The sequence below is a fragment of the Physeter macrocephalus genome, chromosome 11 (genome assembly GCF_002837175.3).
Source record: "Physeter macrocephalus isolate SW-GA chromosome 11, ASM283717v5, whole genome shotgun sequence".
Classification (NCBI taxonomy): Eukaryota; Metazoa; Chordata; class Mammalia; order Artiodactyla; family Physeteridae; genus Physeter; species Physeter macrocephalus.
The window spans coordinates 66,604,792-66,622,084 of record NC_041224.1 but is presented as its reverse complement, the minus strand read 5'-3'; the positions used below and the strand labels follow the sequence as shown (position 1 = coordinate 66,622,084).

General features: G+C 42.6%; 2 protein-coding genes across 3 annotated transcripts in view; both read left to right on the top strand.

Annotated features, from left to right (window-relative positions):
* PTPN9 (protein tyrosine phosphatase non-receptor type 9) overlaps positions 1-17,293 on the top strand; it is an 81,878-nt gene that overhangs the window by 15,076 nt on the left and 49,509 nt on the right. The window lies entirely within an intron of this gene.
* Positions 9,803-10,343, top strand: LOC102979173 (protein preY, mitochondrial-like). Its single transcript, XM_007118674.3, has one exon. It carries the CDS (start codon positions 9,902-9,904, stop codon positions 10,244-10,246), a length of 345 nt encoding a protein of 114 aa, XP_007118736.1. The 5' UTR covers positions 9,803-9,901; the 3' UTR covers positions 10,247-10,343.

The following is a 17,293-nucleotide window of genomic DNA, read 5'->3' as shown; positions in this document are numbered from 1 at the left end:
AGCTACTATGTTTTCAAAGCGTCTCACCATTCTCATCTTTTCCTGGACTGATTCTGATTTGCCAGTGACCTTCTTAAAGTTTAGCATCAGAACTGAAGACAGTATTAAAATGAAGTCTGATAGGCCCCTTGTTTTGGGCACCATCCTTCTGTAATGTGCTACAAATTCAAAATAATTTTTGGCAGTTTTAGTAAACTGTTGATTCATAGATTCAAGTCAGCTAAGATTCCTAAGTCTTATGTGCTTCTGTTAAATTTCATCTGGTGCCTCTAAAATTGATTTTCTTGTACTTATCCTTAAATATCATTTTGTTAGATTCATGTTCATTACCATTTGTTGAGCTTTATGAGCCAAAAACTTCACGAATATTACGTTTTCTCCCCTCTTACACCAGTTCTGTGGGGGTATTACTCCCATTTTAAAGGTGTAGAAATTAAGGCTCAAAGAAGTAACTTGCTTGCATTCTAAACAATAAGTGGTAGAACCTGGTATTCAAACCCTTATCTTGGGCTTCCCTGGTGGCGCAGTGGTTGAGAGTCCGCCTGCTGATGCAGGGGACACAGGTTCGTGCCCCGGTCCGGGAGGATCCCACGTGCCGCGGAGCGGCTGGGCCCGTGAGCCATGGCTGCTGAGCCTGCGCGTCCGGAGCCTGTGCTCCAGAAAGGGAGAGGCCACAACAGTGAGAGGCCCGCATACCGCAAAAAAAAAAAACCAAAAAAACCCTTGTCTGTCTGACTCCAAAGCCTCACCTTTGAGTACCATTCTAGCCCATTGTTCTGTCCTGTTTTGATCTTTTAGATCTGTGTTCTCTTTTACAATATATTTGTTCTCTTAGTTTATCTCTCCTCTTACATTGTCATCGTGACCCAGTGCCCTTATCTAAGTCATTTATAGCAATGGGACCAGGCCAGGGATGGATGCAGAGCAAATCAAGGGAAAGAGTGTGAGCTTTAGAGTCAGGCTTGGTTTTGGAGTCTTGGTTGTATCATCACGAGTAGTGTGAGTTGGCAAGGTCCTTGACTTGTCTTGGCCTCCATTTCCTCATATATAAAATGTCTTAATACCTGCTGTTGGAAAGATTGAATAAAACATGGATGCAAAGTGCTTGACTCATGGCCTGGCAAGCATACTGCAGGCTCTCAATAAACATTAGTCTATTTGTCTCCCTCCTTTCAGGGAATTCCTTTAAAATTTTTTTTTTTTAATATTCTTTGGGTATGTTTGTTTATTGTTTCCTGCAGGGTATCGTCTGCCCCACTGTGGCAGCACACTTGGCCATAGAAGGGAGTGGTTAAGAACTAACTGTACCATAAATTTCTCTGTGATTATGAGTAAGTAGCTTAATCTCTTTCTGCCTTAGTTTCATCATATATAAAATGTATGTAATACTAGTACCTACCATAAAGAATTGTTATGAGGATTAAATAACTTAATATATGTGAAATCCTTGGAACAGTGCCTGGCAGATAGTGCTGTTTAATCTTTGCTACTGTGAATATCTGCAAATTACAGATAATAATGCCTACTTTGTAGGGTTATTATGAGAATTAAATGAGGTAAGTAGTCAACTGCTTGACATTTTGACTGGCAAATATACATAAATTAATAGAAGGAAATCTTATTGTCCACAAAGATGCCATGCAATGCTCATCAAATGCCTTGCTGAAAGTATGTCTGTTCTGTGTTTCAGTGATTTTCAGACTTTATCATGCACAAGAATCATCTGGGATCTTGTTAACATGCAGATTCTGATTAAACAAGTTTGTAATGGGGCCTGTGGTCTGCATTTCTGACTTCCTAGGTTGATGCCACTGCTACTGTAAAGTAAGACTGCTGAAGTAAGACCTCAGTTTGAGTAGCACTGCTGTATAGTACATTCCTTTACTTTTCAATCTAATGTATTCTTTCTTGAAAGACTTGTTTCCAGTAAATCACTTCTGGTGATCAGTATTCCCCTTCCTAAAAGCTCAAAGCCCATTTTTTTTGTTGGTTTGTTTGTTTTTTTGGTTGCGCCACTCAGCTCGCGGGACCTTAGTTCCCCGACCAGGGATCGAACCTGGGCTGCGGCAGTGAAAGCGCTGAGCCCTAACCACTGGACTGCCGGGGAATTCCCTCAAAACCCACCTTTTTAAAAAAGAATCTATTGGCCAGGGCTAGGTGTATATGTATGTGAAAGATGAGTTGTGCAGTTTGCCAAGAATTGATGTCAAAATTGTCAGGGACTGGGAACTTTTGTAGCCCTCGGTAGATGCCTCCTCTTGAAGTTAGGACTATGTTTGCTCATCCTCAGGCTTTAACACCTTTCTTTTCTTTTTTTTTTTTTTTTAAATATTTATTTATTTATTTATCTTTGGCTGCATTGGGTCTTCGTTTGCTGTGCGCAGGCTTTCTCTATTTGCAGCGAGCGGGGGCTCCTCTTCGTTGCAATGGCTTCTCTTGTTGTGGAGCACAGGCTCTAGGCCTGCGGGCTTCAGTAGTTATGGCACGTGGGCTCAGTAATTGTGGCTCTCGCGGCTCTAGAGCACAGACTCAGTAGTTGTGGCGCATGGGCTTAGTTGCTCCGTGGCATGTGGGATCTTCCCGGACCAGGGATCGAACCCGTAACCGCTGCATTGGCAGGCGGATTCTTAACCACTGTGCCACCAGGGAAGCCCCTGACACCTTTCTTGTCTTTTTAAGTTCTATAGCAGATGTTCATCAGGCTCCCATGGAGTTCCCAGGATTGTCAGGTTTTGTCGGTCTGGAGGCTTGAACTGATTTGGAATAATTAGGGGCTCTATTATTTTGAGCTTCAGCTCTTGCTTTCCACAAGGCTTGTTCTTCCCCTCTTCAGGTTGAAGGTTGTACTTTTTGATAGAGAAATGAAAGAAGTAGGAGTTGATCTAGACAGTTCTCACAAAGTTTTTTTTGTTATCTTTAGTTTACGGGCCTTGGCTCATTCTGGGCTGTGACTTTCCCAGCACTTTTCCTTTAGGTCAGAACCACCACTCTATTATTATTTTTTTTACTGTGCCTTCTTCCTTTGTACATGTGTGTGTTTGTGGGAGTGCTTTTAACATCTGTACTCCTTGGAGAATGCTGTGCAACCATACTACTGGTTTCTTTAGCTTGTTCTCATTTTAAATTTGAATTGGCGGGGGTGGGGTGGGGGGGGGATGAACTGGGAGATTGGGATTGACATATATACACTAATATGTATAAAATAGATAACTAATAAGAACCTGCTGTTTAGAACAGGGAACTCTGCTCCACTTCGGTGTACAGTAGAAACTGACACAACATTGTGAAACAACTATACCCCAATTTTAAAAAAGGCAATAGGTTATATCATATCCAATTTAAGTGTAAGCCAGATTGTTCCCACCCCCCAAAAAGAAAAAATAAATAAATTTGAGTTGGTATAATTCATAATTAATTGCACAATTTATTGTCAGAATCTTGCTTTTGAGAATTTCTTTAAAAAAATACCAACAACTGCCTTCTCTTTAGAGTTTTAGATTATGAGATTTACTTTTGTGAAATCTACATTTTGAAAGCAATATAAAGCACAATGGATAAAAATGTGAGCTTTCTAGAGTCAGAAAACCTGGATTCTGAGTCAGGTTCCACCAATTTTTTTGTTTGGGGGCCTTGGGCATGTTACATACAGTTGGAAATCTTAGTTTTCTCAACTGTATTATGGGGATAATGAGAGTATCCACCTCCTAGGGCCACTGAGAGGGCTTGACAATCCCTGTAAAACTAAGTATCTGACTGGTGGTTAGTGCTCAATACCCAATAAATATTTTCTGTTGTTAGTAGCTAATTTTGTTAATGGTCTGGTGTTATTTACTGATGTGTAGTAAGGTTTACATAATGCCTTCCCAGATAGCCAGTTATTGGATCCTGTGAAGTAGGCGGGTATTATCCTTTTTTGGATGACGAAACTATGGCGTGAAAAGTTTTGACTGACTTGAGGGCACATAGCTGTGGCAGAACTAGGTCTTTAATACAGGATTACTGGTGCCACATCTAGGACTTGCTCTCTTTACTGCATCCTTCTGACGGCACTCAGCTGTTGGCTATCAACCTTTTTTCCTCTCTTTTTTTTCTTTTTCCTTTTTAATTGAAGTATAATTGACATACAATATTATATTATTTTCAGGGGTACAGCACAGTGATTTGACATTTATATATATTACAAAAACTGAGGAATAGCCAGATGGAAGAGATGCATAGCTCAAGGTATGTGGGAAGGGGTGCAGAAGTTCCATGTCCTCTCCAGGCCCAGGTGTGCCACTGTCCCCAGATCTCTGTGTGTTCACCAACCCAGAAGCTCCTTGGTTATCACACTTTCAAAGATTACATGGTTACTTTCTCTTTGAGACCCTTTCAGTTTTTCAACTAGTTTATGTTCTTGGTCTGGATTAAGCCCGGTATAGTAGTTCCCCTCTCCTTTTATTTTTTTAGATTTATTATGTATGTATTTATTTATTTATTTAATTTATTTTTGACTGTATCAGGTCTTAGTTGGGGCATGCAGGATCTTCGTTGAGGCATGCAGGATTTTTCGTTGCGGTGCGTGGGCTTCTCTCTAGTTGTGGCGTGCAGGTTTTCTCTTCTCTAGTTGTGGTGTGCAAGCTCCAGGGCACGTGGGCTCTGTAGTTGCGGTGTGGGTTCCAGAGCATGTGGGCTCTGTAGTTTGCGGCATGCGGGTTCTCTAGTTGAGGCGTGCGAGCTCAGTAGTTGCTGTGCGCGGGCTTTAGTTGCCCTGCGGCATGTGGGATCTTAGTTCCCTGACCAGGGATCGAACCCGCGTCCCCCGCATTGTAAGATGGATTCTTTACCACTGGACCACCAGGGAAGTCCTCCCTCATCCTCTTAGAATGAAACTGTCAGCAAGATTTTATCAGATTTTCAATCCCTACCCCCTTTTAATATAAATTTGATATCCAACTAATGATGAGGCACCTGAAGTTTCTTATCTCTAACATCATCATTACCAGGCCAATTTGGGGATCTGAACCAAGAAACTAATCTATATTCTCCATTATTGAGCAGGCTGAAGGGTACTCCAGCAGCTGTATCATGTCCATTACTCTCTTTTATCATTCAGAAATTCTTTAGTGTGGTTTATGGATTTCTACTGGGAATATCATTTTGAGACACACTGCCATCCCACTTCCCCCTTTAAGATTTGAATGAAATTTGCCCATCATTGGCATACTGCATTCACAAATTCATTAAACTCGGATTTTCATGGATAGGGACCATGTCTTATTTATTTCATAAAATTCATAAACTTTAACTGATTTTGGATATCTCTATTATAGATGTCTTTTTAAAAAAAATAATAAACTTCCTTTATTCCTTTGCTTTTTCGCTTTCCTTCAGTCCTTTTTATTTTATCTTATTTATTTATTTTATGGCTGTGCTGTGTGGCTTTCAGGATCTTAGTTCCCCAACCAGGGATCAAACCCGTCTGTGCCCCCTGCAATGGAAGTGCAGAGACCTAACCACTGGACCACCAGGGAATTCCCTAGATGTCTTCAGTTAAGATATTGGCAACTGAATTTTCAGATATTTTCTTGTGGCTTAATAGTTACCTCTCCCATTGCTTTTCTTATGTTGTTCCTGATGTTCTTTCCCAGTTTTATCCGGGAATTTTTCTCTCTTTATTTTCAATTTTAACCTCTCATAATCAGATTGGCAAGTATTCAGACAAACATGTTCTTCCTACTCCCTGTCAACAACACTCTTTTAGCAGGCTGAGAGCCCATCATCATTCATATATTTACTCATCAGAATGGTGCCATATGCTGTGCTTGGTGCTGAGTATGCGTTTGTGAGCATGGAAGACTTGGCCCTTGCACCTCCCTAAACTTATAGGCTAATGGGAGCAGGTAGACAATAACATAAGCTTTTATAACACTGTGTGCCTGGGTGGAAGACAGTAAAAACTTCCAGATGAAGAAGTGGGATTTAGACTGACATCTAAAAGGCAAATAGGAATAAGCCAGGGTTGGGAGGAAGGGAAGGAGAAGAATGTTCCAGCAGGATCTGGAAGGTCGACTCCAATTTATTGACAGTCATAAACATTCCTCCTTTCTTTCTGAAGTCTCAGCCATCAATTGGAAGAAGAGAGAAAAATTGTTACTAAAGGCCTCCCCCACCCCTAGGTTCTCCAAATCCTTTAGATTTTTTTTCCCTAGAAAGACTTTCCAGGATTCTTCTGGTTGTGTGGTTCACCCCCTTATTAACCAGCTGGAATGGGTAGCAGTTGGCAAGCTGCCTTTGGGTTCTTCCTTATAGGGAATGACCAATTATGCACCCTTCCCCTGCCACTCCCCCCAACCCCTGTCTCCTTCTGGGAAGCTGGATGACTTTGCACTTGCTGATGGTGAGGAGCTTCCTGTTTATTCTCCAGATTTCTGTTTTTTTCTATGTTTCTATTCTGTGTTATATTCTTCTGCCCCTCAACCTCTTGACATGAATTTTCTCCTGTGACAATTTAGAAATGTTTACTTCCTTATTTTCTTGTTGAATTATTTCCTCCATTGTCTCTGGGAGTTCTTCATCCTCTTTGATAACCTTTGTCTGGAGACTGGTGTTTAAGCCTGAGAATAGAGATGCCAGCTTATGTTTAGTAAACATGCTGTTGGCAAAAAACCTCCAGCAAGAAAGCGAGTGTGACACTATTTCTGCAGTGCCTTAGAGCATCCCCTGTTTAGTGCTAAAGCTCCTAAAAGCAGCTATAATCCTTTACCCCTTTGTAGAGCTCCCTAACTCATTATCTTTGGCCTTGATAGGAAGACTATAGAGTATCAACAAACTCATCATTTGGTGGCATAGTTTAAAGTACCCTGCCACCCCCACCACGTGGCTTGTGGGATCTTAGTTCCCCGACCAGGGATTGAACCTGGGCCCCAGCAGTGAAAGCACTGAGTCCTAACCACTGGACCGCCAGGGAATTCCCTAAAGTACTTTTTTAAACATTATGTTCAGATATCCTTATTATATATATATTTTAGTTAAAGACTATATAAAATTGATACATTTTATTTTGGGGGTGGATAATATAGTCACATGATTTAAACTTAAAAAGATACAGAGGAGAATTTGGTAAATATTCTCCTTGCCATGTCTCTCAGCCACCTAGTTCTCTGAGACAACCAACGTTACCAGTTTCTTGTATATCCTTCCAGAGTAATTTTGTGCATAGACAAAGGCACGACTTAGTATATATGTCATAATATATGTCAGATAACATATCTGCTGATGAGATGAATGATGTGTATCCTGTATTTCTCAAGGCCACTTAGTGAGTGGAAAGACTGGAATTTGAAAAGTTTTGAATTCAAACCTCAAAACCTCAGCTATGCCATTTATTAGTTGAGTGACCTTGGGCAGTTTGCTTAGGCTCTGTATGCTTTGATTTCTTTATGTGGTTAATAATACTCAGTGTGCCAAGGCTGTTGAGTATGATGTATGTACAGCTCCTTCTCTGGTGCATGTTAAAATGCTTCACAAATGGTTGCTACCTTTGCTATTTCTTGCTGGACCACACTCTTTGGCCTGTGTGAACTGGGAGGGGCAAAGTCTTGCTCTAAAAAATGAATGGATTGAATTGCCTTTACTGTAATATGTGATCAATGCTCTCTACTTATGAAGGGAACCATGAGCCAAGGGAGATAGAAATAGCACTTTGAAAAGAATAGAACACTTTTTGTTTCTCAGGTATTGGAGAACAGCTATTCCTGGTCTGGGGCCTTCACACTTGGCTGGCGGAGTGCTGATAAACCCTAGGACTTCACTTCCCCTGGTAGGAAGTTATTAACACTGAGGAGCTTTTCATGTTTAATAGCTCAATTAGCTCCAGCCCTTCAGCATTGCTTGAAGCTTTGGACTCTTATGGGAAGCTTCACTTGGTCAGCCCTATTTTGGGTTTCCTGCTATTCAGTTCCCATTGTAATGTTAATCCTTTAATAGCAGTTAGCTTTCATTCTTTTTGGTTCTTGCACAATGCTTGATGTAATAGATGGAAGAGTCTCGAATTTCAGAACCAGCCCCATGTGGTTTCATCAGGAGGATGGTGTTTAGCCTTCCTTCATGGTTATCAGGACTCAGCATTCTTTTAAAAATTATTATTTATTCTTTTTTATTTTTGGCTCCGTTGGGTTTTCCTTGTTGCGCACGAGCTATTCTCTGGTTGCGGCCAGCGGAGGCAATTCTTCCTTGAGGTGCGCGGGCTTCTCATTGCGGTGGCTTCTCTTGTTGTGGAGCACAGGCTCTAGGCGCGTGGGCTTCAGTAGTTGTGGCACGTGGGCTCAGTAGTTGTGGTTTGTAGGCTCTAGAGCACAGGCTCAGTAGTTGTGGCGCTTGGGCCCAGTTGTTCCACAGCACGTGGGATCTTCCCGGACTAGGGATTGAACCTGTGTCCCTTGCATTGGCAGGCGGATTCTTAACCACTGCATCACCAGGGAAGGTCCCTAGTTTGCTCTTTTTTTTTTTTTTTTTTTTTTTTTTTGCAGTACACGGGCCTCTCACTGTTGTGGCCTCTCCCATTGTGGAGCACAGGCTCCGGACGTACAGGCTCAGCGGCCATGGCTCACAGGCCCAGCCACTTCGCGGCATGTGGGATCTTCCCGGACCGGGGCACGAACCCGTGTCCCCTGCATCGGCAGGTGGACTCTCAACCACTGCGCCACCAGGGAAGCCCTGCTCATTTTTAAACAAAATCATAATGGGTGTTGAATTTTATTCAGTGCATTTTCAGCATATGTTGAGAAGGTTATATACGTTTTCTCCTTTAGTATCTGGTAATATAGAAAATTGTGTTGGTCGATGTCCCTAGGTTAAACTGTCTTTTCATTCCTGGGATAAGCCCTCTTTGGTTATGAAGTATTTGTCCTCTGTTATACTACTCTTTCTACAACATCAGAGTTATCTGGACCATGAAGGTTCAATAGAATATGGCATAAAAACCATCTGAGCCTGTAGGTATTTTTTGTATGTGTGTGTAGGGGATATTTGACAACTCTTGTTTTTTCATTCACATTTCTTTGATGCTCATTGGTCACTAGTACTTCTAAAAGTGAATCTTAAAAGTTCCTTGGTTTTTCCTTCTCTGCCCTCTAAATGTTAATATTCTTTAGAGTTCTGTTGTTCATTATTCATTCATACATATTTATTAGATATTATTAGAGATATTTATTTATGCCAGGCACAGTGCTAGGAACTTCCCTCCCTGCCGCTAGATTTTTTTCCTTCTGGTCTGGCTTCCCTACTGCTGGCTGAGTCATTTTTAGCTGGGAGGGGAAGACTAAATGTATTTCATACCTTCTCTTAAAAATCTCTGTTAAGGGACTTCCCTGGTAGCGCAGTGGTTAAGAATCTGCCTGCCAGTGCAGGGGACATGGGTTTGAGCCCTGGTCTGGGAAGATCCCACATGCCGCGGAGCATCTAAGCCCGTGTGCCACAACTACTGAGCCCACGCGCCGCACTACTGAAGCCTATGCGCCTAGAGCATGTGGTCCGCAACAAAGGGATGCCACCGCATTGAGAAGACCCTGTACCGCAATGAAGAGTAACCCCTGCTCGTTGCAACTAGAGAAAGCCCGCGTGCAGAAACGAAGACCCAACACAGCCAGAAAAAAGAAAAAAAAGTCTCTGTTGAGTCCTTCATGTGTATAGGATCATGGGCCTTTCCTGTGTGGCTCAGCCTCCGTGTCAGCTCATCTCCCGCCATTCTCTGTCATATACACTGGACACACTGGCTACACCGTATCCCCCAGTAATCCCTGTTCTTTCATGACTGTGCCTTTACACATTTTGTTTTCTCTAAAGAGAATTCTTGTCTCTTCCTGGCAAATTTCTATTCATCCTTCAAGGCACTCTTTTAAAAAGACTTGTTGGCCAGAACATGCTGAGCGGAGTGTGCGGCCGGCTCGCCTCAGCTCTGTGGGGGACACGTACACAGCCGTCCGCGGTCACGCAGAGGTATCTGCACGTGTTGGTGTCGTGGCCGTCCACAGACAAGAGCGAGAGGACGAGGAAACCTCTCCACGCCTTCGACCCAGCGCTGCTGGAGTTCCTGGTGTGCCCGCTCTCCATGAAGCTGCTCAGATATGAAGCATCGACAAATGAATTGATTAACGAAGAGTTAGGAATAGCCTATCCAATTATTGATGGGATTCCTAACATGATACCACAGGCAGCTAGGATGACACATCAAAATAAGAAGCAAGAAGAAATGGAGCAGCATTAGATCATACTTAAAAATAACAACACACAACTAAATTTTCTAAATACCATCCACCTTTTAAAAAGTCAGAGTGACGGGTAATAAGTGGAGGAAAAGAATGTTTCTGTCTCTTCCTACGTTGACTGTCCTTATTCCATTGGTCTGTTTAGCAGGACTGTTATACTCGACCTCTGTGGAAGAAAACTGCCCACAGGGCTGCACTAGCACAACCAGCCTGTGCTTTTACAGTCTGCTCTTGCCGATTACCATACCCGGTTATGTGTTCTTCCACCTTTGGACTTGGATGGGTATTAAACTCTTCAGGCATAATTAATACAACCAGAGCCAAGATGGTATATCCTAATGTTATGCTGAGTGTCTGTCTCTGAAAGCTCAACTACATGGAAATACTGGAAACCCACTTAATTTGCAAGAAGGATGCTTTGCCTAGCTTCTGTCAGAGGTTTAGGACTATAGGAGGCTTAAGCTGCAGAGGCTTCTTTATTGTACTTTGGTCTTCCCTTGTTTGTTTGTTTGTTTTTGCGGCATGCGGGCCTCTCACTGTCGTGACCTCTCCCGTTGCGGAGCACAGGCTCCGGACGCACAGACTCAGCGGCCATGGCTCACGGGCCCAGCCGCTCTGCGGTATGTGGGATCCTCCTGGACCGGGGCACAAACCCGTGTCCCCTGCATTGGCAGGCGGACTCTCAACCACTGCGCCACCAGGGATGCCCTTCCCTTGTTTTTTGAAGGTTCTCATTTATACCTGGGTTATCAGAAGAAACATTTCAACAAAGTGTCTTGTGGGAAGTTAATAGCCCCAGCCATCAACTGATGGCTTTATTTCTTATCCCATTCATAATTAAAAGTTACTAATTTGAAATTTTATATGTTTATTTTACATTCAAAGTCTGGTAAAGTCACATGTTAAGGATGACTGAAGTAATTCCAGAAGAGCTCTGTTGGAGTAGTTGTAGAGAAATGCATTTGAACTAATGTGGTATAAAATTGTAATAAAATGGAAATTTCATGTATTTGCCAAAAAAAGAAAAGATTTGTTTTTAATTCTCTTAGAGAGTTTGAATCCTATAGTACTCTGTTTATAGATCTGTCTTAGAACTTATCAAGTTATGTGATGCTGATCCATTTATACATGTCTCCATGTTTAAATGACTGTAACCTGCTCAGAATGGGTCTTTATCTCTCTAAATTATGTCTCCTCAACAGCTACTGTACTGCTTAGCATAGAGTAGGCCCTCAGCAAATACTTGTGAATGCTTGACTGACTACATGAGTGGATGCCTGAAAGAGCTCTGCTGTGCTCTTGCCTTGAAGGGGGATACTACTGCTGCTAGTCATGGAAGGTTGCCAGAGAGGAAACAAGTCTCTGCACTAAAACAATGCATACTTGAATAGTCCCTCTTTTTTCTTCCCTTCCCCCAAGATATGTGTGTGTGTGTGTGTGTGTGTGTGTGTGTGTGTGTGTGTGTGTGGTGGTGGTTGTGGGGACATAAACTTAGAAAAGTATATATTTATTAGTATTTTTCTGTTGACTTTAACTTTTAAATTATTATTATTTTTTTAAAAATTTATTTATTTATTTATTTTTGGCTGTGTTGGGTCTTCGTTGCTGCGCGCGGACTTTCTGTAGTTGTGGTGAGCGGGGCCTACTCTTCATTGCGGTGCATGGGCTTCTCATTGCAGTGGCTTCTCTTGTTGCGGAGCACGGGCTTTAGGTGCGCCGGCTTCAGTAGTTGTGGCTTGTGGGCTTAGTTGTTCTGCAGCATGTAGGATCTTCCCAGACCAGGGCTCGAACCTGTGTCCCCTGCATTGGCAGGCAGATTCTTAACCACTGCGCCACCAGGGAAGTCCACTTTTAAATGATGAAAACATGAATATGAAAACAGCTGTAGGGTGATGAGATTTTGGTTGACCTTTTCCTTTTTTTTTTAATTAAACAGACATTTTTAAATATAGTAATAAGTCAATAGGGAACTGAACCAGATTCAGGATTGAAATAATGCAGTCTTTAAAAGAAAATATTTATTTATTTATTTATTTATTCATTTATTTATTTATTTGGCTGCGTCGGGTCTTAGTTGCAGCATGTGGGATCTTCATTGCGGCATGCAGGATGTTTCGTTGTGGCGCATGGGCTTCTCTCTAGTTGTGGCGCATGGGCTCAGTACTTGCAGTGCGTGGGCTTAGTTGCCCCAAGGCGTGTGGGATCTTAGTTCACCGACCAGGGATCGAACCCACATCCCCTGCATGGGAAGGCGGATTCTTAATCACTGGACCACCAGGGAAGTCCTGAAATAATGCAGTCTTCCGTGAAGATATCAAAGCCATATTTTTCACCTCAACCTCCAACATTTCACGTAGGTTAAGGATGTCCCTCAAGCATCTCTAAGCCCTCCGTCCCCCAGCTTCTAACTCACGGCGTTCTGCATGGCACCCTGTGCAGGACCACCAATGCTTATACACAGTGGATCACCTTAGACTCTCAGGAGGCCTGACCCAGCCTGCAGAGACTGACGGCAGCCCACCCTCAGCCGTTCAGTCCTAGAGGCACCCGCTGGCTGACCTCTTCCTTTTTTTTTTTTTTTTTTTTTTTTTTTACAGATTTTCTTACATTATTTCATAACATGATAAAATCAGAAGTTTTTCTTAAAACTTTTTCCTTCCAAGATGCAGTAAAACCCTATTTAAGAAAGCACTGGGGACTTCCCTGGTGGCGCAGTGGTTAAGAATCCACCTGCCAATGCAGGGGACATAAGTTCGAGCCCTGGTCCGGGAAGATCCCACATGTCGCAGAGCAACTAAGTCCGTGTGCCATGACTACTGAGCCTGCGCTCTAGAGCCTGCAAGCCACTGCTGAAGCCCACATACCTAGAGCCCGTGCTCTGCAACAAGAGAAGCCACCGCAATGAGAAGCCTGCGCACCTCAATGAAGAGTAGCCCCTGCTCGCCGCAACTAGAGAAAGCCCACGCGCAGCAACAAAGACCCAACGTGGCCAAAAATAAATAAATTAATTAAAAAAAAAAAAGAAAGCACTGGCTCTTACATGTAAGGCTCACATATGTTGGGTTCTATTATAAATGAAACATTAATTCATTTAAACCTCAACGTTCCTATGAGCAGGGTACTCATCACTTTTAACAGATAAGGAAACAGCACAGAGCTAGCAAGTTGTAGAGCTGGGATCGAGCAGAGTGGTCACTCCAGCAGTTAGAAGTGCTGAATTTAATATTGCTCCACCTCTAGCTTCATTTAAAGTTTGGGTGCCCAAACAGCACCACTGCTATAGTGATTTGAATTAGTAGCAGAGTTACTGCGGTTTAAGGGTGGCAGTCCTGGGGGAGAATACTTTGCTAGGGACTCAGTACTTCAAAATTGATTTGTCAAATTTACTCCCAAACCTTCCCCTCCCCTTTTATCTGACTACAAAAGTAACGCATGTTTATTGTAAGGAAAAACTGGGGAAATACAGGAAAACACCAAGATTTCAGAGTGTTCATCTTAACACTTAGTGGTGGTAATAACTACTGCAAACATTTTCATATTTTTATGTATTCAGACTTTAAGAAATGAAAATGAGATTCTGTTGTTACCTATTTGTTAATGATCTGTGTTAATGTTTAATGAGCATTTTTCCATCTTAATGTTACATTCTGTGTACTACCATTGTTTCACCAATTTATATTTTGAGGTGATTTGTACTGTTTTGTTATTGTTAATTATCCTTATTGATGAAAATGTTCACAGATCCAGGTTTTTTTTTCTGGGAGTGGAATTGCGGTGTCAAAGAATATGCTGTTTTTTATAGTCTTTTAGTGACTGCTTGAGTGCCTTTGCTGAACCCTCACCAACACTAGGTAGTAGCATTGAGCGAGGGTCGGGGGGTGGACCTTGGCTGGTTTTGATTACATTTCCATGATTACTAATGAGGTTGAATATTTTCTGTAACTTTATTGGCCAGTTGAGTTTCTTTGAAGAGTTGCTTATCCATCCTTTACTTGTTATTAATTATTCATTCAAGTATTTATACATTTTTGCTGAGTGCCAAGCACTGTTGTAAACCTCAGATATGAGGCAATAAAATAATAATAAAAGAAAAAGAAAGCAAGCACTGGCTCTTTTATTTATTTATTTTTTAAGATTTATTTATTATTTATTTTAGGCTGCGTCGGGTCTTAGTTGTAGCACGTGGGATCTTCTTTGAGGCACCCGCGTGCCTTTTCTCGTTGCGGTGCTTGGGCTCTTCGTTGTGGTGCGTGGGCTTCTCTCTAGTCGTGGCCTGTGGGTTTTCTTTTCTCTAGTTGTGGCCCACAGGTTCCAGAGCACGAGGGCTCTGTAGTTTGCAACACGTGGGCTCTAGTTGAGGTGTGTGAGCTCAGTAGTTGTGGTATGTGGGCTTTAGTTGTCCCCCTGGTGTGTGGAATCTTAGTTCCCTAACCAGGGATCGAACCCGTGTCACCTGCATTGGAAGGCAGATTCTTTACCACTGGACCACCAGGAAAGTCCCAGCACTGGCTCTTTTTAAAAATTAATTAATTAATTTAAAATAATTTTTATTTATTTATTTTTGGCTGTGTTGGGTCTTCATTGCTGCGCATGGGCTTTCTCTAGTTGTGGGGAGCGGGGACTACTCTTCATTGCGGTGTGGGCTTCTCATTGCGGTGGCTTCTCTTGTTGCGGAGCATGGACTCTAGGCACGCAGGCTTCTGTGGTTGCAGCACTTGGGCTCAGTAGTTGTGGCTCATGGGCTCTAGAGCGCAGACTCAGTAGTTGTGGCGCATGGACTTATTTGCTCCGAGGCATGTGGGATCTTCCCGGACCAGGGCTCGAACCCCTGTCCCCTGTATTGGCAGGTGGATTCTTAGCCACTGCGCCTCCAGGGAAGCCCAGCACTGGCTCAAGGCAAAATTTTCGTGATAAAATGAAATTATTTGAGATTAACCAGTAAATATAAATTCAAAGAGATTAGTTTTATTTCTATGTTTGGCACAATAACAGAGGGCCAAAGGAAAGGGTGTAGTTTTTTTTTTTAATTAATTAATTAATTTGGGGGCTGCATTGGGTCTTCGTTGCTGTGCACGGGCTTTCTCTAGTTGTGGAGAGCGGGGGCTACTCTTCATTGTGGTGTGTGGGCTTCTCATTTCTCATTGCGGTGGCTTCTCTTGTTGCAGAGCATGGGCTCTAGGCACGCGGGCTTCAGTAGTTGTGGCACACGGGCTCAGTAGTTGTGGCTCGCGGGCTCTAGAGCGCAGGCTCAGTAGTTGTGACGCATGGGCTTAGTTGCTCCGCGGCATGTGAGATTCTCCTGGACCAAGGATCGAACCTGTGTCCCCCTGCATTGGCAGGCAGATTCTTAACCACTGCAACCACCAGGGAAGTTACAAGAGTGTAGTTTTTAGGTTGAAAATTCAGCAAACTTCACCTTGCTGCATCATAGCAAGCTAGTGTATTTTAGCTCAGATTCTGTTTCCTGGCAGATCGATGTGGACTAAAGGGATTACTAGACATTACAGGAAAATTCACAATGAAGGAAAGGTGGGAAAACAGGCATAAGAGGAAGGTAATTTACTAATGCATCTGTCACTGAAATTAATGGGGAAATGGTATATTTGCTGAAATACGGAGGTAACCTCACACTTGGTAAAAGGCAGACACTGAGTCTTATATAGAATCACTTATTGAGGTATTCAGTGCAGGGTGACTGATTGCATTTTTTGCATGGTGTTTGTCCTGCACAAAATTGTTCCTGTATTATGATGAGAAATACTCTCAAGTCAGTTTGATGCTGTTAAAAAGGATTAGTGCTCAGGATGGCAGTGTTAATCTCCAGAGCTGCCAGTATAGGGACAAAAGCATTTAGAGATGGGAGCCGGGGGTATAAATACTTCAGGACCTAGCTTTTTCTATGTTGCCACAGAGCCCTGAATGAGGATAAGTTGCTCCTTTAGAGACTTTTGTATTATAGTTGAACACATATTGGAGGTTTCTAATTTAAATTTATGCTTTTGGATAAAATGGATTAGAGAGATTGAATTGCTGCAGGCTAAAGAGAAACAACAAAGGTCACTTGATTTTGAGGAACTCTCTGTTGAAAGAAGTTTTAGTGTGAAATGACTGGAGTTAAGAAAAAAAGAGAATGGGCTTCCCTGGTGGCGCAGTGGTTAAGAATCCACCTGCCAATGCAGGGGACAGGGGTTCGAGCCCTGGCCCAGGAAGATCCCACATGCTGTGGAGCAACAAAGCCTGTGTGCCACAACTACTGAGCCTGCGCTATAGAGCCTGTGAGCCACAACCACTGAAGCCCATGCGCCTAGAGCCCGTGCTCTGCAACAAGAGAAGCCACTGCAGTGAGAAGCCCGCGCACCTCAACAAAGAGTAGCCGCCGCTCGCTGCAACTAGAGAGAACCCACGAACGGCAACGAAGACCCAATGCAGCCAAAAATAAATAAATAAAATAAATTTTAAAAAAAAAAGAAGAAAGAATGAACATCTATTCAGAGACTGCCTTCCAAGTGCCAGGTAGTGTGGTGAATGCTTCCTATCTGTTGTCTTGTTCAAACCTTATCTTTTCATGAAGAAATAGAGGCTCAGAGAGGTTAAGTGACTTGCCCAGATCATACAGGAGTGAGTGAGAGGATGGGTTCTTTCTGACTCCCAAACCCACCAGACTACTAGACTTGTTTCTTGGTGGTTAGATGGCTGACATCCCAGAACTTTATTTCAAGAGTAGGTTTCACTCTTTCCCACATTGTCTTGGAATACAGGATTTTAGGTACTAACTGTGGAACCAAGGGTGCCAGCCCATTCTTCTGGACCTTTTGGGTTGCTAGCCCCTTGCCTAGAGCTCATCTGAAAATTATAGCTCTTGGGAGCTTAATATAACATGAAGACTATGTTGTTGGTTTTATTCTCTCCTATACCATATAACACCAGTAGATAGTGTCCAGGGTGTAATCACTTAACTGACAGATTTCTCAGCCATTTTATAGTGGTTCTCTGGTTTCTTAGTCACGAAACTTGTTTTTATCAATTTAAACATGACTGTGGGAGAA